The 23256-nt window shown below is 30.7% G+C and overlaps 1 protein-coding gene across 1 annotated transcript in view; it reads right to left on the bottom strand.

The window, feature by feature from the left end:
- The window catches only part of LOC143242769 (uncharacterized), a 96190-nt gene that overhangs the window by 5118 nt on the left and 67816 nt on the right, over positions 1-23256 (bottom strand). Inside the window, exons 8-10 of the mRNA XM_076486261.1 lie at positions 22637-22705; positions 6353-6430; positions 2341-2386 (exon numbers count right to left, since the gene is read on the bottom strand). Of these exons, the coding sequence (XP_076342376.1) occupies positions 2341-2386; positions 6353-6430; positions 22637-22705 (193 nt within the window). The remainder of the gene's footprint in view (positions 1-2340; positions 2387-6352; positions 6431-22636; positions 22706-23256) is intronic.

Raw genomic sequence — 23256 nt, 5'->3', positions numbered from 1 at the left:
GATGATAGTTGAAGAAGACACCAAGGTATTCTAAATAGTAGCCTCCTGTAAATGAAGAAAGGTGTTAAAAGAAGATACCATCTGGAAATGGATTAAGAGGAGCTACTCTTCAATGTAGAAATGGAATCTCAGTTCCATGCTGTAAAGGTTGCAAGTGAGGGTCTTCCTCATTCAATTTAACATATGAGGAGCAAGCATTGTGCTGAAGGGAAGAGCATAAAATTGAAAAACACAATTGTGATGAACAAACTGTATCAAATGTCTAGAGGATGGGGCAATCAGGATGTGGTCATCCACAGTTCAGGTGAAAATGGCCAATGGAGAGAAAAGAGATCTTCTATCTAAAATTATGGAACAGCCAACGATCAGTTGAAGGACAATAGGTGTTACTGGACACCAGCCCCTGGTCTTCTTAAGGAGCACAAAGAGACAAAAATAAAACCAAAAAAAGTTTTATACCTCCTTGACAGTATCTTTGGCCACAAGATCTTTATCACATCCTTGAAAACAAAGATAGATTGTGGGTCTGAAGGAGTAGAAAATAAAATGAGAAGAGAAAAATGAAGTGGAAAGAAAGAAGGTGGGTGAGAACTTGTAGAGTCAACATGTAAGTGCAGAAGAGTGACAAACAGATGTGTGTCTATTGGGCATGACCAAACAGGATAGTTGCTGACAAGACATGCAACAAATCTGACACTGAGTAGTGGGAGGACAGGAAGAAGGGGAAAGTTTTAGAGGTGAAACAAATATATTAGAATAGACTGAGCCTGTCAAGGAACAGCAAGGCTGTGAAAGATGAGAAATCAGAGAAAGTAAATAAGGCTGATGCCAAGCTGCTTTGGTCCATGGACTGCAGAGAATTAAGAACACCACTAAAGACATCAGGTCAAAAAAAGGATAAGAAGTAGGTAGTCATGCAATGGTAAGGACTGTATCCTGACCAAACAGGTCTCAACAGTAGAACTAAGTAAGTAGGGTACAATATATATGTAAAAATGGCTGGTATGGGTTGAGAAAACTCTATGTTGTTCGCTCCTCTACATAATGAATCTGTAATCTACTAATGGTCTATTGATATAAGACCAAGTAGAGACCATGATTCTTAGAGTGCAACTATGTTCCCAAAGTCTGGAGAAACATTGTTTCATAACTGCCATTAACTGGTGTTACACAAACCACTAAGCGACGACCAACCATAGACTTTTACATAAAAAAGAGAAAATATGTTACTGTGTAACACTAGGGGAATTCAGGATATTTCAAAACATATTTCCTTACAGAATTAGAACTTAAAACTTACATACTATTAAGATATAGATTATTGGCTAAGTTTTCATGCCATAGTAACTGGAATAACAAAAGGTGAGACACAAACTCTCCATCATCCATAGTAAGCAATAGCCAGATTGAAAGAGTTAAACTTAAGCACCTTGCTTCATGATTCATTTTTATTTCTAATAATATTTTAGAGTAATCAAAATTTTATTTCTTAGTATATAAACAAACATAAATATCTTATTCTAATAAAATACATCCTAGTATCATATATTGTTTCAGACTTCTGAACAGAGAAAAAAAGCTAATTGTGAAAGTGTTGTTGAACTAAACTAAGAGTTGACAAAACTTAATTTTGAGAAAAAGAAAGATATAGTATTTTCAGTAAATTTTAAATTCCTGATATGTTTCTTTCTTTCTTATGGCCACATTTTTCAATTTTCAAGTTAGATTTTATGAATGAATTAAAGAAAAACAAATGATTTTTCAACTATTTTTTTTTCTATTACAAAGTTTCAAGAAATAACATCAAGTTTAAAGTATATTATATCTACGTACTGATATTCACCACTTGTCATGCTATCAAATGCTTATGACAAAAAACTGAAACCTTTACTAAAAAAACAACTTTATGCAATTATAATAAAACAGTTAAACTTCCTTAAGGCAGTAAGCTTGCAAGAACTTAGAAATTATATTTTATTTAAAACATAACAGAGCTTCTTAAGACATGTTAATGCATCAAATATATACTTGTAACAGTCTTGTAGCAAACTACCCACAGTTGTTTGTTCAATACAAACTGAAATTCTGATGTATCACTGCTCACATGTATTCTGTCTTACACACTTTACATTTTATAAACTGGTTTTGGCTAAATTTATGTTCCTGCACCTTGATGTAATTTTTATAGCAAATTAGTTTGTTGTTAGTGTGAAAGTATATATACCCCTTGTCTTTCATTACAAATATTAAATATTATAAATTCAAACAATTATTTATCTGTTAATAAGAACTAGAGTATACAAATAATTACTAAACATTATATATCAAATTTATACACACCTAGTAACCACCAAAAGTAACAGATTTGCAGATGAATGAATACACCCTATGTTCAAAGAAAGAAAACACAATAGTTAATTAATAACCTGCCTATAACTAAATAAATGTTTCCATAGCTAATACAAAAATCTATGACAAGTCAAATTTTGTATACATGTATAAAGAAGTAACATATCACTTAATATATGATTAAGAACTGAAACTATTAGTGTTTGGAGAAACTCCATAATTACAGAATTGACAAAAGCAAAGACAAGTTTGTTTTGCAAATACTTGTGAAACATACAGCTGTCTTTATTTTTCTCAATTCTATGTTACTTGACAGGTTTTTAACAGTAATTATAAATTTTTTATTAGACAACTTATTTTCAGATGTTTATAATTACTTCCCATTTATATTTGTGACAAAACTAGTAACTCTACCTGCTGTCATTTTCAACTTTCTCAACTAACAACAAAATATGGATGTTGCAAAAATGGGAATATGAAGAAACATCAATCTTGGTCATCCAAAGTTTCAAACAAAAAAGAACAATGAGAAGTGAGAATACTCATCACTATAAACTGAGGAAGGTCTAGAAACATGAGACAGAATGATGACCAAATCCGCCAGTGCTACGGGATATGAGAAACAGATGAAAATAAAATTTTGGGAAAGGGTGATAAATCCTTTTGACAGTAACTTTGCCTGAAAGGTTTGGCATTGCCTTAGACAAATATAAGAAAGAAGAGAAGGGATACGAATGGAAACAACAGAGGATGAAGAATTATGAGTTTTATCAATGGATAAAACTTGGCAGAACAAATTCCAGAACTTTATAAAGACTTTCTTTTGGGTTTCAAGGACCAGGAAAGCAGAATTCACACTGTCATGAAGGTTACCATTTTAACAATATGATTATAATTGTGCTTTAAATTGACAAATGAGTACACAGTATTAATGTTAAGAGCTTAATTTGCAAAATAAATAAAGACAGTATTCAGAAACTATTTTGGTGTATTTCTAATTATTTAATAAAATATATTATATGTGTATCAATAAAACATCAACTGTCCAAGGCATGTTTTCAATTTCACAAATGTTTGGAATAATTTTCACTGACATAAATATTCTATGCACAAAAAGATCAATGTCCCAGTCTGTGTCACATTTCCATTTCTTCTTTGACTTGATCCAATCATGGTTTTTCTCTTAATGGCCTTTCAGAATAGATTCAGTTTCATCTCTACTGCTGCAGGTTTCACATTTTTCATCACTTGAGACTTCTAGGGTTTGTATGTCAAAGCACAATCGTTTTTCTCTTTTTTCAGTTAATCTAGGTTTTCTCACTTTTATACCAATTTTTACTTTTGTTTAAATTGTAACTTTTCTGTTTCCAAATGCTTTTCTCACCCCTTTCACAAATATAATACTTTGTAGAATGATCTAGACTTACAGCACACTTCCAGTATGCTTATTAGCATCACAAACTACTTTTTGTGTCGTGTGTATCCTTTTGCTTAGGGCATTCTCACCTTGGAGTTCACTGAGATTCCAGTCTCCACACTAGTTTGTCCATGTGACAAGACAGAAAGAATCTTCCATCACACTCTACAAATTTGGATACTTTATAAAGTGCTTTTCCAAAAATGCATCTGCTCCTTTATTCTCCAAGTTGAAATCACTAAATGTACTGAAATTAGCCATGAATTCATTGTGAAGAAACTGAGTAAACTCTTCTGTGATTTCATCAGTGTTTATTTTAACTCTGTCAAATTCAACAAAGGAGTTGAGAATCTTATTCAATTTCCTTTAAGAAATGTAACACTTTACAGCAGCAAGACTTGCTGGGAAAAAGCAGATATTGTCTCTCACTACAGCTTATTATAATTAGCACTTTTTCAACAACGTCTTGGCCATTGCTAGTAATTCTATTCTATACTGTATTCTGAACACCATTTTTGTGCTTGTCACTTAGTTCTAGTTAAGAAAGAAGCCTTGTTGAAGAAAACCTAATGTCGATTTTATTATAAGCCAAGAGATCATCTTCCTGCAATTTATATCAATCCAATTTGAGCTTTGTATTCAATGTTTTCAATATATCTGGTTTCACAACAAGATTGAGCAGTTTTTTTTTATGACAAGAAACCTACCTGAAGTAAAAATGTATCTCAAGGCAGGCCCTGTGGATATTAAAACATTTATTAACGTGACCTAAGAAGGTTTAAACGTTGTTCTCTACTTTATTTTAATAAAAGTTTTAACACCCGAACCAGTCATCCTAAGATACATGAGCACAGTTTTGGACATCACCACCCAGAAGAAGAGTCATGGGCTTGTCTGATTGCATTTTCTCAAGATAAGGTTGAACTAGCTGCTGACAAGGGGTGATTGCTACAGTGATATCAGTGTGTTTTATCAAACTGTACCAAAATAATCAGACAAAGACTATTTTAAGAAAAGATTGAGTTCCTTTTACAAACCATCAGACATATATTAGGTCTAAACACAGGTTCATGATACAGGTTGATTTATTTGATACAATGTAGAAAAAAAATTATTATATGTTTATGATATATATGTATGTATATCATCAGTGAGTGAACACACCGAAAATGTCTACTCAAAACTACTAATAATAGACCTACAACAAACAGATCTATTTGAAAAACGAATAAGTTAATGATTTACTGGGCCTAACAACAATACATTGGAATGAGCAGCCACATGTGTGGCTTCACAGTTCCCTGCCTAAATTGATAACTCTTATCATTCAGTATCAAATAAAAATTGATGTTGAAAAGTTTCATGCAAGCAATAAAAAAAAAAAAAACTGGACACATCTTAACTCTTAACATCCAAGTGCTAAATTGAGAGGCAGTATAAAGGCAGCCAGCTGCATTAGGATGTGATGTTGTAATAGGGACAATTACTAAAAGGAATGAATGTGTTTTTCTGACATGAACTGTAACCTGTTAGGATTGAAAATATAAAACACTGGTCACGATGTTGAATACATATGGTATATTATATGATGAGATCAAAATTGTTACTGATAAGAAAACTGATTCAATAATCATGGAAGATTTTAATTTTACACATTTAATGGAATCATATAGAATGTAACAGAGAGAAAGATTTATTGGAGTGGTTCAGATTTTCTCTACCAACTGATGCTGTTTTAGTTTCTAGAAGCACTTCAGGGATTAATGCTTAAGTTATCTTTTAAGTGTATAATTAGCAATTTATCTTAATTTGTTGGTGAAATTAATCTTTGGGCACATCTAGCTGTATTGAAGATTCTGAGGTACTACAGAATGAACTAAGTAAAATGGTAAGTTGAACAAATGTTTGTTAAATGACATTTAAATACAGTAAGTACAGGATAATTCATTTGACTTAAGTTAGATCACACATCCAATAAAGATGGAAACTAGCTCAAAGCATGAATAAAGAAAAAGGTCTTTACATGGTAGAAAACAATTCTCACAAGCCATTCAAAAAAGTACTTCTTTGTTGCTATAAATATAGCTAATATAATTTATGATGTATTTTAAAACATCACAATTAAACGATTTAAAGAAATACCTCTTTATGTTAAGTCTCACTTGGAATGCTATGAACAATTTTGGTCTTGTTATCCAAGATACTGACTTAACGAAATGTGTTCAACTAGGATTATTCCAGGGATGGAAGGATTACTTTATAGGGGCAGGGTAAGATCTTTCATCTTATTTTGTTGAGCTATACTCTGATTATAACTTAATAGCACAACAGATTAGGTCTTGGAATGGACCAAATGAATTACATTTAAGGTAATTTCATTTTCTAACAGGATCATTGAGTTATGGAACGAGTTGTTGTGAGTAATTACTTACAGTAATAATACTTCTCTAAAATCTGAGATGTAATACTACAAGCAACATCTTATAGCTACATTGAATTTGCAATAAAATACCTGTGTATAGTAATTAAAAATCTACCTTGCATATCAACACTAATTTTAATACTACTACAAAAAAGAATTCTTACATTATACTCGAGGTTTCCTTGCCAATGTCAAAGAATGCAGATAAAGCCTGTTTTGATCTGATTTGCACACACCATAGTCTGTAGTAAAAATTATATCCAAATTAAAAAAAATTTAATAACAAATTATACAAATCAGAGCACCTGAGTAAAAGCAAAATTTATTTATTTGATACTAAAGTATTGGATATTTCAATATTATTTTAATCTAAACAACTCAAAACTGACCCAAATGTCAAAATCCATAAACACACACAGTTAAGATTATAATTTGACTATTTGTAATTTATGCTTGAAATTTTTTTAACTTATCAACTTTTAAATTGGAAGGAACAACAACATGATGTAGTCATTATTAACCTGGTAAAAGAGCCTTCAAAACAACAATTTTTCTTTCTGATGACCCACGAGTTTATGAACAAAGTTATAAATACCTTGTACTTAAACTGATTACATGAAAAGTTATTTCAACAACTATAAAAACTTGTTGTTTAATATTACACAAACAAAGATTATTAACACAAACTAGCTCACCATTGGCAGTGCTATGGCTCAACTTTGAACTTTCCAATAAGAATATGACACAGAAGTTGTTTTATTAAAATAAGTTTTTAACTTGATTGATAACTCTGAATTTCAGTTTTGCCTTAGAAACGTGAGAATCAATTAAACCAACAGGTTTTTATGATTGTCTTCAAAATATATACACTAATTACAGAAACAATATGAACTGTTCATCACACAAATGTTCTTAAGTTCTAGAAGCATCACTCTGTCTGGTTTAAATTTTGATGATGAAATAAATATTTTACTATTAATATTTCAAAACATCTGTTGGTACAGAAGTTAAGCTGTTTTTAAGATCTACCCTTACTATGATTACAATTAGTAAAATTTGTATTTCTCTACCAAACCCCTTTCTCTAGTTACAACAATAACTGACTCCAATGTCACTGACCTTCCAAGAATGTGTGGAAATAATCCTGTTATAACATTAATCCATGATATCTGTTGTGCACATTTCAAACAGTTATAAACAGGACTTACAAAAATCAGAGTGATGCATGACTCTTTTATCATAATTTAATTACCACATTCTTTGTTATTATTATTCAATATGTTCTATGACCATTCATGCACGTAAATTTCATAAAATAAGAACATTCATTTCATGTTACTATTATTAATTTATGTGCATAAAGAATGTATTTTCCATAAATGCATTGCTGATAAGTTTGATCCTTAGTGTTAAATGAAAACAAGTAAGAGAACATAAACAATGTAAAAAAAATATAAATCCAAAAGTGAACAATAAAATGATTACAAACCAGAATATACAAAAAGGAGGAATTAATAAAATTACACTTTTCTAACAATTTTAATTAAATGATGAACTAATATGTAGTATTTTGATTTGTATTTTACTAACTAAAGAAAAGATATATTCATATAGGATTTTCTATAACTCAGTGACAGTTGGTAAATCAAATAGGCTTCACATTTATATTTAGTATTGTGATGAATTAAGTGTAATTGTATTTTACTAACTAAAGAAAAGATATATTCATATAGGATTTTCTATAACTCAGTGACAGTTGGTAAATCAAATAGGCTTCACATTTATATTTAATATTGTGATGAATTAAGTGTAATACCTGAAGAAAAACATTATTTTTATTTTATATATTTCAGAATGGAAATGTTTATTTTAGTACATAAGTTTAAAACAAAATATAATGTTGTCTTTATGTACTAAATTAATTTATATTAAGCATATTTCAAATATAGAAGGAGCTACTTAGAATAAGAAAGAGTAATACCATTCTCACCATTTTATTATGTTTAAATAAAATTAATTCTCTTCTTAGTAGCAAAATATTTAAACTTTTTATTCAAAAGATCAAAATCCTAAAATTCAGTATATAGTTAAAAATGAAATATAAATTATGACAGTATATAGTTTAGTTCTCTTCTTAGTAGCAAAATATTTAAAATTTTTATTCAAAAGATCAAAATCCTAAAATTAAATATATAATTAAAAATGAAATATAAATTATGACAATATATGATTTACTTTGACTATTTAAATTTAAAATAAAAATCCTTTTAATCAAAAGTGACCATGTTCATATTTTAAATTTCATACCTAATTTCTTATTTATTTTGTACACAAAAAATAACCTTAAAATACTGCAAATATTGTTTTCATCTACCACTGTTCAATATTTTGCCATAATAAATCCACAATTTGTACAACAGCATTAATGATTTAAATACTGATCAAGAAGAATTCTCTTGGTCAAGCTGTCAACACACAGCTACACAGAGAAATACCATCTAAAGTATAAATTAACCCAATTCATAAAGCTGGTTTTTTATAATGTTCACAGTTACATACCTGTCTAAGCAGCTGGACTGGACAATTATTTTCTAATGCTAACATCAGCAAAGAATAAATCAAGGAACCTCCATCATCTCTACCTGAGAAAATAAATGTATATGATAAATAACAAATTTTGTTCATGTAAAAAACCATTGAAGTTAAACTGTTAGATAAGCACACTCATTGTTAAAATTTATCTTAAGATGGCTGGTATGGGTATTAAAACTTTTATTAAAATAAAGTAGAGAACAACATTTCAACCTTCTTAAGCCTTAACCTTCTTTAGGTTAAAAAAAGAGTTTTGAGAAGTGAAATTCAAGTGAGTTTCTCATCACAAAACACTCATTGTTAATTCACTGTTCTTTTGGGGGATTACATATATACTATATTATCAAAAGTACTGTAATATAAATATATGACAAGGTGGTTATGTTTCATTTTTGAGATTTCATTTAATAGGATATGAAAATACAGCTGACAATAGTTAATAACACTTAATACCAACCATTGACAAACATCTGATAAAATATTTTTATTCCAGTGTTTGTGTGTGTGTGTAAGTATATATTTTCTAATAAACAAATATAAAAAACTGAACAAATCAGAAGAATCCCTAGGGTACAGACATGGGATATAAAATGTATCATAGGTTTCAGAGGTGACTGAAGAAGTAGAAACCAATACTGTGATGGGGATAAATGAATTGTCAGTTTTAAACTCAACTGTGAGTTTCACAAGAAGAAATACATAAATAATAATAAAATAATCAAAAGAAATAAGAATTTATCATTCTTAAATATTGAATGATAAAAAATAAAGAAGTAAAGCAAACAATTATCTCTTCTTGCTACAATTTTTGTACTCAGTTGCTGCTCTGAGTCTTTTAAAATTTTGCATATGAAGGATATCAAACAAATTTTTTTTTAGGTTTTCTTCACACACACACACAGATATATATATATATGCACAGTTAAATAACCAAAACATCATAAATAACTGAACTGATACCATAGAATTTAACTGTAATTTATATAGCTTAGTACCTAAAACTTATTTGGATTTAGTAAAATATGAAATTTCAAGCAGACTAAAGACACAACCTATCTTCTTGAAATTTTGGTTTGAAAGAATGTGGCAGCTTTTTTTTACAGATTAAAAGAGCCAAGTAAACTACTCTGGAGGATATTCTAAACTTTTGATTGGTTATTCACATATCATTTTGAAGTAAGTGTATATAACTAACCATATGGTGAAAGAAGCCGCTAGGTTTGATTCAGTATGCAAGTCGTATCTCAGCAAAATAAAAAGATATAAGGTTCTTATTTTTCATTCTAGCCTGATAATATTAATAATTTGAGTTTCTAATTAGTATGAAACTATAGACTTAGTATTTTGGGATCACAGTCATCTGATTTTAACCAATACTGCATTCAAAATACTACACGACTCACTGGAATCTATGTTCAGATTCTTTAAATATTTAACCTTTAAATTAAGAAATTAACTTATGTATGTACATAGTATTAAAGTTTGAATTATATTCTACAATGTGATTCCAAATTTATTGACGTAAATTCATAAAATAGTCTTTCAATAAAATTTTGAAGCCAACAAACACAATGACATCACGTTTAAAATGTATTTAGAAGGTTTTGAGAGATTATGCAAAAAGCATGCATAAGACCTCAAAACATACAGAACCTCATGAGTAAGAGAATAATGACAGAATTCAGTAGCTCCATATGTCAAAAATGTAAAGAAGAAGGTTGAGCTCACTCAGCAAGTAATCAGATATTGAAGAAATCAGTACTGAATCAACAGCAGCCAAATGAATAGATTATCAAAATAAAAAGAAAGTCATGGGAGATAATGACTTCAGAATAGGACTGGGAATTCCATATGTCCATACAGTGGCTGAAGCTGCAGACCTAGTGAGCACATTCTCCATGTGAATGCCTTCAGATCTCAATTGAAAATATACAGTTCTGATTTTTGAATCACAAATAATGCTCCTGTAGGAAATTTGTGAAACTCAGTAGTATTATGTAAAGTGAGCCCAAAGGTGGACAAAGTGTAAAAGCCAAGCTATTACACAACAAAAACTGAGGGGTAATTCTAGAAATAACTGATCACTCAGCCTATGATTGCTGGCCTCTCAAAAGTAAAATGTATGTATCAGGAATTGACAGTAGAAAAAAAGAAATTCACTGGTAAATATGCTGATGATGAATGGCTTGGCTTTAAGAAAATATGTATTAAAATCAGCAGAATCTACAATAAACAGGAACAATAGACCAGACATCAAGTACTTGCCCACCAGAATGGTTCTCACAGTTCACATTCTCTGTGCAGTTAATCAATCAGAAAATTGAATCACAAGTTTTTGGAAGTATTTCTGTTACAGTTGGCAGCCATAAAGCATTCTCTATGCACAAGGTAATATAGGACATAACATACAATTACCTAACAAAAAAATTCACAGATGTTGAAATAATTTAAGAGGAGCCCCCAGTGGCACAGCTGTATTTCTGTGGGTTTATACTGCTAAAATCCTGGTTTCCATCCCCTTGGTGGGCAGAGCACAGATAGCCCCTTGTGTAGCTTTGTGTTTAACAACAAATAACAACAAGTTTACGAAGAATTGTTTAAGGTATAACACAGTACTGTTCCTCAACACACAGATGAAAAACTCAGATGGACTGCAATAGTTAGAATTTGATTCCTGTTTACAAAAATGGAAACTGTCTGACAGAATATTTATTAATCATTTCTCTGGTATGTCAATGTATGTATAACCACAACAATCTGACTATAATTCTTAAGCCTCTTGAACTGACTAAAAGAACAACAGTGGGAAATTATCATTACTTAAACTTAAGTCAAATTATTTACCGACAAACTAACTCAGCGTAAAATCTGTGTGAAATTAGATTTAAACCAAAAACATGAACTTTTTTCTTACACTTTTATTGCTCGACAGATGACCCAAATGACCACACGTGGAGCTCCATTAAGTTCAGGCATAGCTCTCGCTAATTTAGAAACAAATGTAGGCAGAAATATTTGATTTTGAGAGTGTATGTTTTATTAAACTGACAGAAGTTTCTCCTAGTGTTAAGGCTCACATATCAATACACAATATTATGAAAATACGGGTCACATAAGATGTAACCTCATGTTTTAACCAATGAATAAAAACTATCTTGAGATCGAGCTAATTAGTCAAAGATATATATTAAAAACAAATTGTTTATTGATCTTGAAGTGGTATAATGTCAGGATATTGTTACTGATATTGAAGTGGTATAATGTCAAGATACTGTTACTGATATTGAAGTGGTATAATGTCACGATATTGTTATTGATATTGAAGTGGTATAATATCATGATATTGTTATTGATCTTGAAGTGGTATAATGTCAGGATACTGTTATTGATCTTGAAGTGGTATAATGTCAGGATACTGTTATTGATCTTGAAGTGGTATAATGTCAGGATACTGTTATTGATCTTGAAGTGGTATAATGTCAGGATATTGTTATTGACCTTGAAGTGGTATAATGTCAGGATATTGTTATTGACCTTGAAGTGGTATAATGTCAGGATATTGTTATTGATCTTGAAGTGGTATAATGTCAAGATACTGTTATTGATATTGAAGTGGTATAATGTCAGGATATTGTTTATTGATCTTGAAGTGGTATAATGTCAGGATATTGTTACTGATATTGAAGTGGTATAACGTCAAGATACTGTTACTGATAATGAAGTGGTATAATGTCATGATATTGTTACTGATAATGAAGTGGTATAATGTCATGATATTGTTATTGACCTTGAAGTGGTATAATGACAGGATACTGTTATTGATCTTGAAGTGGTATAATGTCAGGATATTGTTATTGATATCAGTCTGTTGTTTTTTTATTTCTCATAGACCTACATGTACCAGTGTATGTTGTTTTTTATTTCTTATAGAGCTACATGTACCAGTGTATATTGTTTTTATTTCTTGTAAAGCTACATTTGCCAATGTATGTTGTTTTTTATTTCTTATAGAGCTACATGTACCAGTGTAAGTTGTTTTTTATTTCTTATAGAGCTACATGTACCAGTGTATGTTGTTTTTTATTTATTATAGAGCTACATGTACCAGGGTATGTTGTTTTTTATTTATTATAGAGCTACATGTACCAGGGTATGTTGTTTTTTATTTATTATAGAGCTACATGTACCAGGGTATGTTGTTTTTTATTTATTATAGAGCTACATGTACCAGTGTATGTTGTTTTTTTATTTCTTATAGAACTTCATGTACCAGTGTATGTTGTTTTTTATTTCTTATATAGCTATATGTACCAGTGTATGTTACTTTTTTCCTTATTTTTTTTATAACTACATGTATCAGTTTGTAATTTTTGAGACTAAAAAAAAAAAGTATTTTAATCCAAACATAGAAATGAACACTCAGACTGGTATACAGAAATTCTCTATTTATATATTTATACATATGTAAGTATTAGTAGATACATTTTTAGTAAAAATACTCCATTAAAAAATATTATCTTTGGTGTGCAAAAAACTTGTGTTTACTTAAAGCCTGTCAAAATGATATGAAAACATTGTAACACTATAACAAGCACAGAATAATTATGAATACATTGTAATACTATAACAAGCACAGAATAATTATGAATACATTGTAATACTATAACAAGCACAGAATAATTATGAATACATTGTAATACTATAAACAAGCACAGAATAATTATGAATACATTGTAATACTATAACAAGCACAGAATAATTATGAATACATTGTAATACTATAACAAGCACAGAATAATTATGAATACATTGTAATACTATAACAAGCACAGAATAATTATGAATACATTGTAATACTATAACAAGCACAGAATAATTATAAATACATTGTAACACTATAACAAGCACAGAATAATTATAAATACATTGTAACACTATAACAAGCACAGAATAATTATGAACACATTGTAATACTATAACAAGCATAGAATAATTATGAACACATTGTAATACTATAACAAGCATAGAATAATTATGAACACATTGTAATACTATAACAAGCATAGAATAATTATGAACACATTGTAATACTATAACAAGCACAGAATAATTGTTAGGTCAGTTCTTGGGATTGAGCCTGTCGTGAGAAAGTTAAACAATGAAGAATCAATCAAAGTTTTTCGTGTTAGTCGCACACATTCTTTAAATTTTGAGGTTTGAAACATTATTTTTTTGGACCATTTGATCCTGGGCAACTTATTAGTGCTCTCACTCACTAACTTGTATCTTATTGTACTTTTCAGTCTTGTGTCCTTTCTGAGATATTTTTTAAAGTGGTATTGCCACAGTAATTTTGAAACTGTTTTTCTACATTTATTTCTAGTGTGGAACAGGAGGGTGTTTGTTTGAACTCTCTTTGCAGTTAGCTATAATTGTGGCAGGGAAGCAGTTCGTTAACACCGTGGTGGAAGTGTGTGTTCCGTAAGTTTTTTAGTTAAAATAGATATTTATTGTAATAATTTCATGTAAGAACATTATCTATGACAGTTGGCTCATTCTGAGACTTAAGAACTGTGCTGTAGTTTTTTTTTAAAGTGATTTTGATATTTTCAAGATTCATAGTTTATTAATGTTCAGTCAAACATGTAGCAAGTCATGTTCCGTCTGATGAGATGTAATTTGGCATTAGCACTCCCAAGTAAATACAGTACTAACTCTACTGTTAGTAAACTTAATACAGTTTTACTACTGTTACCTTGTACGTTAAAACACGCAATTATTTACTTTAACTGATAGTAAAAGACTTAGGTCATCGAAAGACTTTCCAAACAGTTTCATGTTGTGCTTTACCAAACCTCTGTCATGTCTCTAATATTGATTGCTGGGTGACGAATTAGTGAAAAAAATTACCATAAATTATTATTAAAAAAAATGAAAAGCGACACATCCAACGTTTGTTTTGCTTGTTACACTTTGTATTTCCTTCTATAACATTTTTGTCTTCAATAATACTGTGAGATTCCTAATCTCAAAAGCAATTTTAAAGTTTTAAAGATCCATTTTTATACAGACTAGTTAAATCCAGTTTCTGGAGTCCTCCGCAATAAGTTATCGTGTATTTTAACTGTATCTAGTTACCTCAAACTTACCACTGCATTTTACCTCTTATCATCATGAATATGATAGTACCTTTGGATATCTTTGCATATGTTCACTAGTATAAATCCAATTTTTTACAATGCTCGGGCATGGCCACGTGGTTAAGGCACTCGACTTGTAATCCAAGGGTCTTGGGCTCAAATCCCCGTCACACCAAACATGCTCGCCCTTTCAGCCATTATAATGTGGTAGTCAATCCCATTATTTGCTGATAAAAGAGTACCCCAAGGTGGTGATTACTATCTGTCTTCTGTCTAGTCTTACACTATGAAATTAGGGACACATAACCCTCGTGTAGCTTTGTGCAAAATTTCATAATGATAAGGTAAGATCCTACTCACATGAATTCAAAATTTAAATTTCAAGCATAACATCTTTAAAATATATGCATAAATTCTCACCAAATTTTTATTTTTGTAATTTTAAGTTTTAAAACATGGATTATATATATTATGATCTATGATTAATTTACAGATTCTATGAATAAGGAAACCTGTCAAAAAGCATAATGAAAATTATAATCTGTTGAAGTGTGTTCCGACTTTACTGGATAAAAGTCATTTTAATCATTTTTACAACTTCATTAACAATATTTTTATAAAAAAACTAATGCTTCTATTATTAAAACCTATATAAAATAAGTTACAACAAAATAACAATTATTCATAACATCTTTCCTGAAATAGTAAGTTCAGGTTTTTATATTATTTTAAAGAAACATTAATATTGCACATTGATGTCATTTCAAAATTTTATTGTAATCACCCTTTTCAAGACAACAACTCTGAGTTCTATCTTAAAACATATTATTTTACCTACATAGTAGTTGGATCATTTGTTAAGCCTTAATATGCTGTGCTCATAGATTATTAATTGAAAAATAACTTGTATGAAGTTTTAACATACTATAAAACACTTAGCCTTTCTTTACCATGTTTACATTCTACAATCTATGATATCAAAACTTCATCAAAGGTCAGTAGACTTAAAATATGTCGTATACTTGTGGTTTCCATTTACATGTTATCTCAGTAAAATATGCTATATAGATCATAAAATTACTGTGAAAGTAGCCAATAGAAATTTCAAATCATCATTGTCTAATTCAATGGATAATATTACATTTGAATTAAATTAAGAGTTTACACAGTACACAATTTTATACTATTTTAATCATCAAGTGTTAGAATAAAACTGTGATCAATAGCTAGAAATACAAAGTCTAGTTTGTGGATTCAGTTATTTACATTACAGTAGTTGAATAAAGGAGAACAGCAAGAGAAATCCGTTCACTTTATAAAGTAACAAATAATGCAAACAAAGCACTAGCAATGTAAAATGTTAGAAATAATTGAAAAGTAAAATTAAAGTCAAGTTTTGTTTTACAATTAAAATGGTAAACACTGATTGCAGAGATGCCAACCATTACGATTTGAGCGTAACCATTACGACTAAACGTTCATCCAATAAAAAAAATACGAATTGTTGCAACTCCCAAATTATTATATATTATATAGGCCTATACAATAAAGTGATAAATTGTTCCCCCAGGGCTTGAAAGGGGTGAAAAGGAAATTTCTAGCGAGATACAGATAAATTTTGATAATAAATAAAAGACACAGTCCAAATGGCTACTTACAATAATCATGTTTGTGCTTGAAATAATAAAAAATATTTGTATCTCTGACCTCTACCAATAGTTTTAGTGTGGTGCTTCTCCATACTGGGTACATGGGGGAATCTATAGTTACGTCATCAGTGCTTGTCAGCCACTCAGCGCTCCTGTAGATGGGTATTTCTATTGGTATAGAAACACCAATGTGATCGTTCACAAGATAAAAAAAATAAAGAGGCCTCGCTCACCAGATTGTCTTGTTTCTGGCAAATCTAAAAGGACTAAAACTGTGAATCAAAAAATTTAGAAAAAGAGTATAGTGCAAAATTTTCGGTCATTGCATCAAAAGTCAGTGACAGTTATGTGTTTTGTACAGTTTGTCATATCGATTTTTTTTGTGGTGCATACAAAATCAGCATCTCATCATAAAAAGGCTGAGGTGAAGACAAAAACAATGCAGATAACGACATTTATGAGTAAAAATTCAGAATATGAAACCATAAATGCAGAAGTGATGTTCATGTAATTCGTCATTGCTCATAATTTACCCATAGCTGTAGCCGATCATGCAGGACATCTATTCAGAAAAATGTTCCCAGACTGATATAGCGAAAAAATATGGTTGTGCTAGAACTAAAACTACAGCCATTGTACAAATGTTTGGTTGTAAAGATGACAAAATGATTTCAAACATACTTACTAACAGTGTTTACAGTTTAGCCACAGATGGATCCACAGATATGGATGACTCTAAACTCTATCCAGTGGCTGTACGATATCATGACCCTTTACTTGGAAAAATTGTTTGTTCTCTTTTGACAATGGTGGAATGGAAAGAAGCTTCAACGGGAAAGAATATTTAAGCTTTTGGACTATGAACTGACAAAGAGGAAAATTCCATGGGAAATCTGTCTTAGTTTTCCTTCAGACAATGGCTGGTATAGGTAAAGGTGTGACAGGACACATCTCAAGATGACAGCCCAGCATTTACTTCATGGGCTGTGCCTGTCACCTCATGAATATTGCTGCCCAGAAAGCTTCCAGAAAACTGCCCTGCCTAGTTTCTGATATACATCTACTATTTTCTGGACAAAAGTGCTAGCAGAAAACAACATTTCAAAGAGTTTCAAGGATTGTATGACAAAGAAACAAGAAAAACTCTACAACTTGTTAACACAAGATGGCTATCACTTGGGATGTGCCTCAACAGAATATTGGACATGTGGAAGCCATTGAAGAAGTATTTTTCACTGTGAAAAGGAAAAACTAGATTCAGAAGGAGCTAGGCATGCAGCTCAGTTAGGTAGCAAGACTAACAGTCAGGATATCCTCTCAGCCACACAGGGACACAGTCAAGACACCCTCTTGGCCACACAGAGACACAGTCAAGACACCCTCTCACCACACAGGGACACAGTCAAGACACCTCTCGGCCACACAGGGACACAGTCAAGACACCCTCTCGGCCACACAGGGACACAGTCAAGACACCCTCTCGGCCACACAGGGACACAGTCAAGATATCTTCTCAGCCACACAGGGACACAAGACAAGAGTCTCCAAAAACAGACAAAGAAACATTTGATATCACTCAATATATGTTTAGGCAGTCTGACCTTGAACTAAAGAAGAGACAATCAATGAAAAAAAGAGAAGAAAACAAAAGCTAGCAAGGAAGTAACCAAGAAAAGTTATGTGCAGAGCAAGTTAGATAAGTTGACAGTTTCTTGGACAACAAAATGAACTTGTTATTTTGTCTTTTCTTCAGTCGGCAATTCCTTTATTTGAGAAAGCCAATTTGATATTGCAAAGAGAAGAACCTTGCATACACATTATGCATAGAACTCTGATTACACAAGTTAAAAATATACTTGTCAGATACATCAAGCCAGTGAAGGCAACATCACTGAACTTGATTACAACAATGAATCCTTATACAAATCTGATGAGGCAGTTTCTATTGGAAATGCTGCCAAGGAATACATTGTTAAATATGAAAAGGACCTGGACCTGATCAGCTTCTACACCAGTGTCAATAAATACTATATTGCAGCTACAAATTACATGATGAAACATTTCCCCTCTAAATGATGAACTTCTGATTCATGCAGAGGTTGCTGATCCAAAACTGAAAGTAAGCAAAGATTTCTCTTCTCTACACTTCTTCACAGACAGGTATTCTGTCCTTGCAAATACACATGAGCACAACACTATTGACAAGTTGGAAGGGCAATATTTGAACTATTAAATTGATATTTTCTCAGAAACTGTCCTTCAGTTGAATGTTGACAAGTTTTGGGTTCAGCTGTCCACAGTTAAGGATGGAAATGGTAACCAGAAGTATGACTTTCTGTGTAGGGTTATGCTTGGAATTCTTACAATCTTCCATTCTAATGCTGACAGTAAAAGGATATTTAGTTTAGTGACTAAAAACAAAAGCAAGTTCAGACCAAACTTGAGCACCTCAGTTTTGAGCAGTATTATAATGCACAAGATGTGTATGCAGTCAAATGGACAATGTAACTCCCAACCATCCAGAGACATTCTCATGAAAGCAAAGGCTGGAACAGCTGCAAAACTATTATAATAAGCATCATAAACATGATATAAACTAGTCCTTACACAAAGGCTTTTTCTGCTTACTGTTTGTGGATGTTCAATGTTGTTTTACCAGTACATTTGTTACTCTGAACTAAATAAAAGACATAATTTCAAAATATTTTTTTAAAATTTATTTATTAAATACACAAAACACAGTTATAAATGAGCAATCTATAGCAGTAATAAATAATAATAGTTATAATAATAACATAATAATAAACAGCTTAGAGACATTGGTCAGGCCTATAGCCACAAATGATAAAGGACTCTGTCTACAATCATTATGCTCAGTCATTTGAAATAGTTGGCATCTTTGTGATTGTACTTTAATGTGAGAATGCTTTCTAATGATTTACATTTGAAATTGTGACTGTTGAAATTACATGGAAGCAAAAAAAGTTACTAATTTGTTCATAAGTAAAGATTTAAAACAGGATTTGTGGCATTAAACTTTGAATAAAGAGTGATAAAAAGAAAAGACTGTAAAAATAAAAATTAACCAATATGCACAACAATTCTTAGGCAAGATTTGCCTATTGTCATCTGACTGAATAGTGGGGGTTTGAAAACCAACATTTCAGTACATCAGCAACCCCAAAATGCAAGACATTTCTGTTGCAACAGAATGTAAAATGCAAGCCCTTAGATTAACAATATGTCATATTACCAAAATGATCCCAAGCTCAAATAAAATTAACACCCCAGTGTAATCCTTTATAATCTAGTGGGTAGTATAATGCCACCTTTTGGCCTTGGATTGTGAGAGTCAGTAAGTAATAAAAGTCACAGTAACTAAAATACAGAAACTTCAAACACACCTTGCTCACTTTGAGATATTTTAAATTATAATTTTGATTTTTTAGTTAAATGATGATTTGTAATACAATAAAAATAACTATATAACTATTTAGTATGTAGCTATGCACACGGGTGTAGATTTTTTTATACCCGATGGGGGATGATTTTTGCAACCACTTACGTGGACTGTTAAATTTGCAAATTGGTAATCTGTGATTACGTGAACCTGAAAGCTGTAAACATGCAGTTACAGAGTAATCTTGTTGCCACGATACTTGCATGTATACTTAGGTCTACTGTCTGATACTTATGAACTATCGCTTAGATCGAAAAGCTTAGAAGCATGCCTACATCTAGGCCTAATTATGTAATTCGATTGGTAAGAACACGAGAATCACAAGAACAAACACACAATTTGTAGGTCTGTGATGCAATAAAACAATTCAACAGACCAAACCGAAGGGGGAGATGATTGTATGCACTATACCCCCTACCTAAAATGAAGGGGGGATGTATACCCTCCATCCCCCCAGGATCTACACCCCTGGCTATGCATGACCTGCAACTGTTGACCTGAAAGCCAATTTTTGTACATATACTATAGCATGCCTAGTGACATCATGCTCTAGGCTATTTTGTTGAAATATTTAGATGTTTGTAGTTAACCACAGAGCTACATAATGGAATATCTGTACTGTGCCCACAATGAGTACTGAAACCCAGTTTTTAGAATTTCACATTTGCAGATATAAGATTGAGTCACTGGGAGGCATTGTTGAAAGAACTGCTGCAGTGAATAAAACTGTCTAAAACATTAAAACCACTTTAAATACAGCATTCACTTCACTATTTTAAAATGTGAAAGTTATCTATGTCCTCTTTTTACAACTTTATGTACATGTTTAAAGTAGACCTCATAATATTTATCTTTGTTCAAAGCCAAATTTTATGATACCCGTATTTACAATGGCCTTGAAATATACAACAGTTATTTTAATGGGAAAAAAACGCCCATGACAGTTACTTTTATGATGAGTCATGGGTCAAAGGACGTCACATATATATATATAAAACCTAAAAAAAAACAACTTTGTTTAACATCTTCCACATTCAAAATTTTAAAAAGCTTAGCGACCTATGTCCAGCAGCAACCAATTTCAAGTCTTAGCGACAACAGACAATTGTATGCTTTATTTCTTGACTTATTGTTTTATATTTCAATAAACATAAGTTTAATAATTTATTCCTAAATAGTAATAATTTATATACATATATAATGTACAATAATTGAAATGTGACTGTATATTACAAAATACTACTCAAGACAGAGTAGACTAAAGACACAGCCAAGACAGAGAAGACTAAAGGTCAATTTTATATTATTGAATACATATCATGAGTACACTTGCACCTCATCAATGCAATTTATGTAATGTTAGCTGGGCATGACTGGAAGGATCAACATAATACAAAATATTAAATATATAGCATTATGAGACTTAATCAACTTAAACTAAACATTTGTATTTTTTGTGTTATACTATGTAATCATTCCAGCATGAAAACAAAAATAATTTATATTTCCTATTTTTTTTTATGATGGTTATGATGTTGGTCAGTTCATAGACCCCACAAATGGTATAGAAAAAAACATGAAATGTCAAATCTTACTAAAAACAAACATTTGAAATGTATTTAGAGGTTCTAGAGATTAAGCAAATAATATCCAAGATTTTACAACGAAGAATAGTTTTCTTAACTATAACACAAAACCCCTTTGTACTTGGACTAGTAACAAAACAATTTTCACAAACAAATATTTAGTAAAAAATATTTAATTAGAAACCTGATTTTCTGTGTACAAAAACTTATAATCTTTACCTAAAGTTTACCAAATTTTGTGAAGACACGTGCTGTATCAAAAGTTATAGTGCAAACACTTAACATGTGCAAATATGTAGACTAACTCATGTATATTATATTGAGTCTGTAGTGAGAGTTAATAAAATAAATAAATAAACAATGAAGGAAACTGTTAAGTTACTACTTTTTCATGGCATACAAATAATAAATTTTCAATAACTTATAAGACAAAACCCTGCCTAACTTTGAGATGTCTCAAATGTATTTAGAAATTTGAAAATTGCAAAAGAAAACATGGGAATAGTTGCCTTTAGAGTTTTGACATGATCAAATTCTCTGCTTTCAAATTATATGAACTAAGATAGCCTTAAATAAATATAAAATTACTAGATTTTGGCTTTAAAGTCTTTTACTAACAAAGTGCACTTGCATAGGTGTGAAATTTAATATGCACCACCAATAATAAAATTATAATGGGAAAAAAATTAGGCTAACAGTTTCTATTCTTTTAAGTACTTCATCTGAAACAAATGTTAATAAAACTTAAAACAAACAAATAATTAAAATATCAGAATATCATTTACAGTTTTATTTTGAGGTAATTTGAGGCTCTTAAATCACAATTTTGAAATGTTGATGTTGAGATTTTGCACACTAATTTTAGGTATTGGGTATGAAGGGTTAAATAAGGGTTTCATTCCATTCTTGTGGCTAAGATCATTATTATTTTATAAATACTTCCTATTGGTTTAGGTAATACAATTATTAATAATAATAGGGATAACTTACACTCTTGAATAATGCTATTATTGATACTAACCTCAAAGTCAGGAAATAGAGGCAATACTTCCAGTGGATAGACTCCAGGTTTACTGCAATGTTTCTCAATCTAACAAAAAAAAAATATATATATATATATTGCCACTGTTTGTATAGATCGTATATGCTGCATAAAATTCTATTTACTCTGAACTGTAAAACAATTTTCTATTGTATAAGTAAATGGCTTGATTCAGTGTGCTGTTTTCAAGACATACACTACAAATCAGCATTATATGATGTCCAAATCTTATTTTTCTATTTACCCATCCCCAGAAATCAATCTAAAATGGTTTATTTTAGTGAGGCAAGTAAAAAATATTACATGATAAACTAGATTTACTTTTCTTCTTGGTAAATTTTATAATTTTAAATATGCAAAAAAAGTACATATTTGTGTACTGGTTGTTAAAACTGAGTCACTGAACCATCTGGTTGCTCAAAATTATGTTTTACACACTAATTAGCAAGAGACTGTGTTGAAGTAACAAAACTGACTCTTAATATAGTGTAACTGATAAAAACTGTACATACCAATCTCTTTTATTCATCTCCAGTAAAGAACTATCTACATCTATTTTCTATAAAGTTGAACATACAACTCTAACAAGGAGTTTAAAC

Source organism: Tachypleus tridentatus, unplaced genomic scaffold (assembly GCF_004210375.1).
Source record: "Tachypleus tridentatus isolate NWPU-2018 unplaced genomic scaffold, ASM421037v1 Hic_cluster_2, whole genome shotgun sequence".
Taxonomy (NCBI): Eukaryota; Metazoa; Arthropoda; class Merostomata; order Xiphosura; family Limulidae; genus Tachypleus; species Tachypleus tridentatus.
Note: the sequence above shows the minus strand (reverse complement) of the source record. Positions and strands in the feature narration are given on the sequence as shown.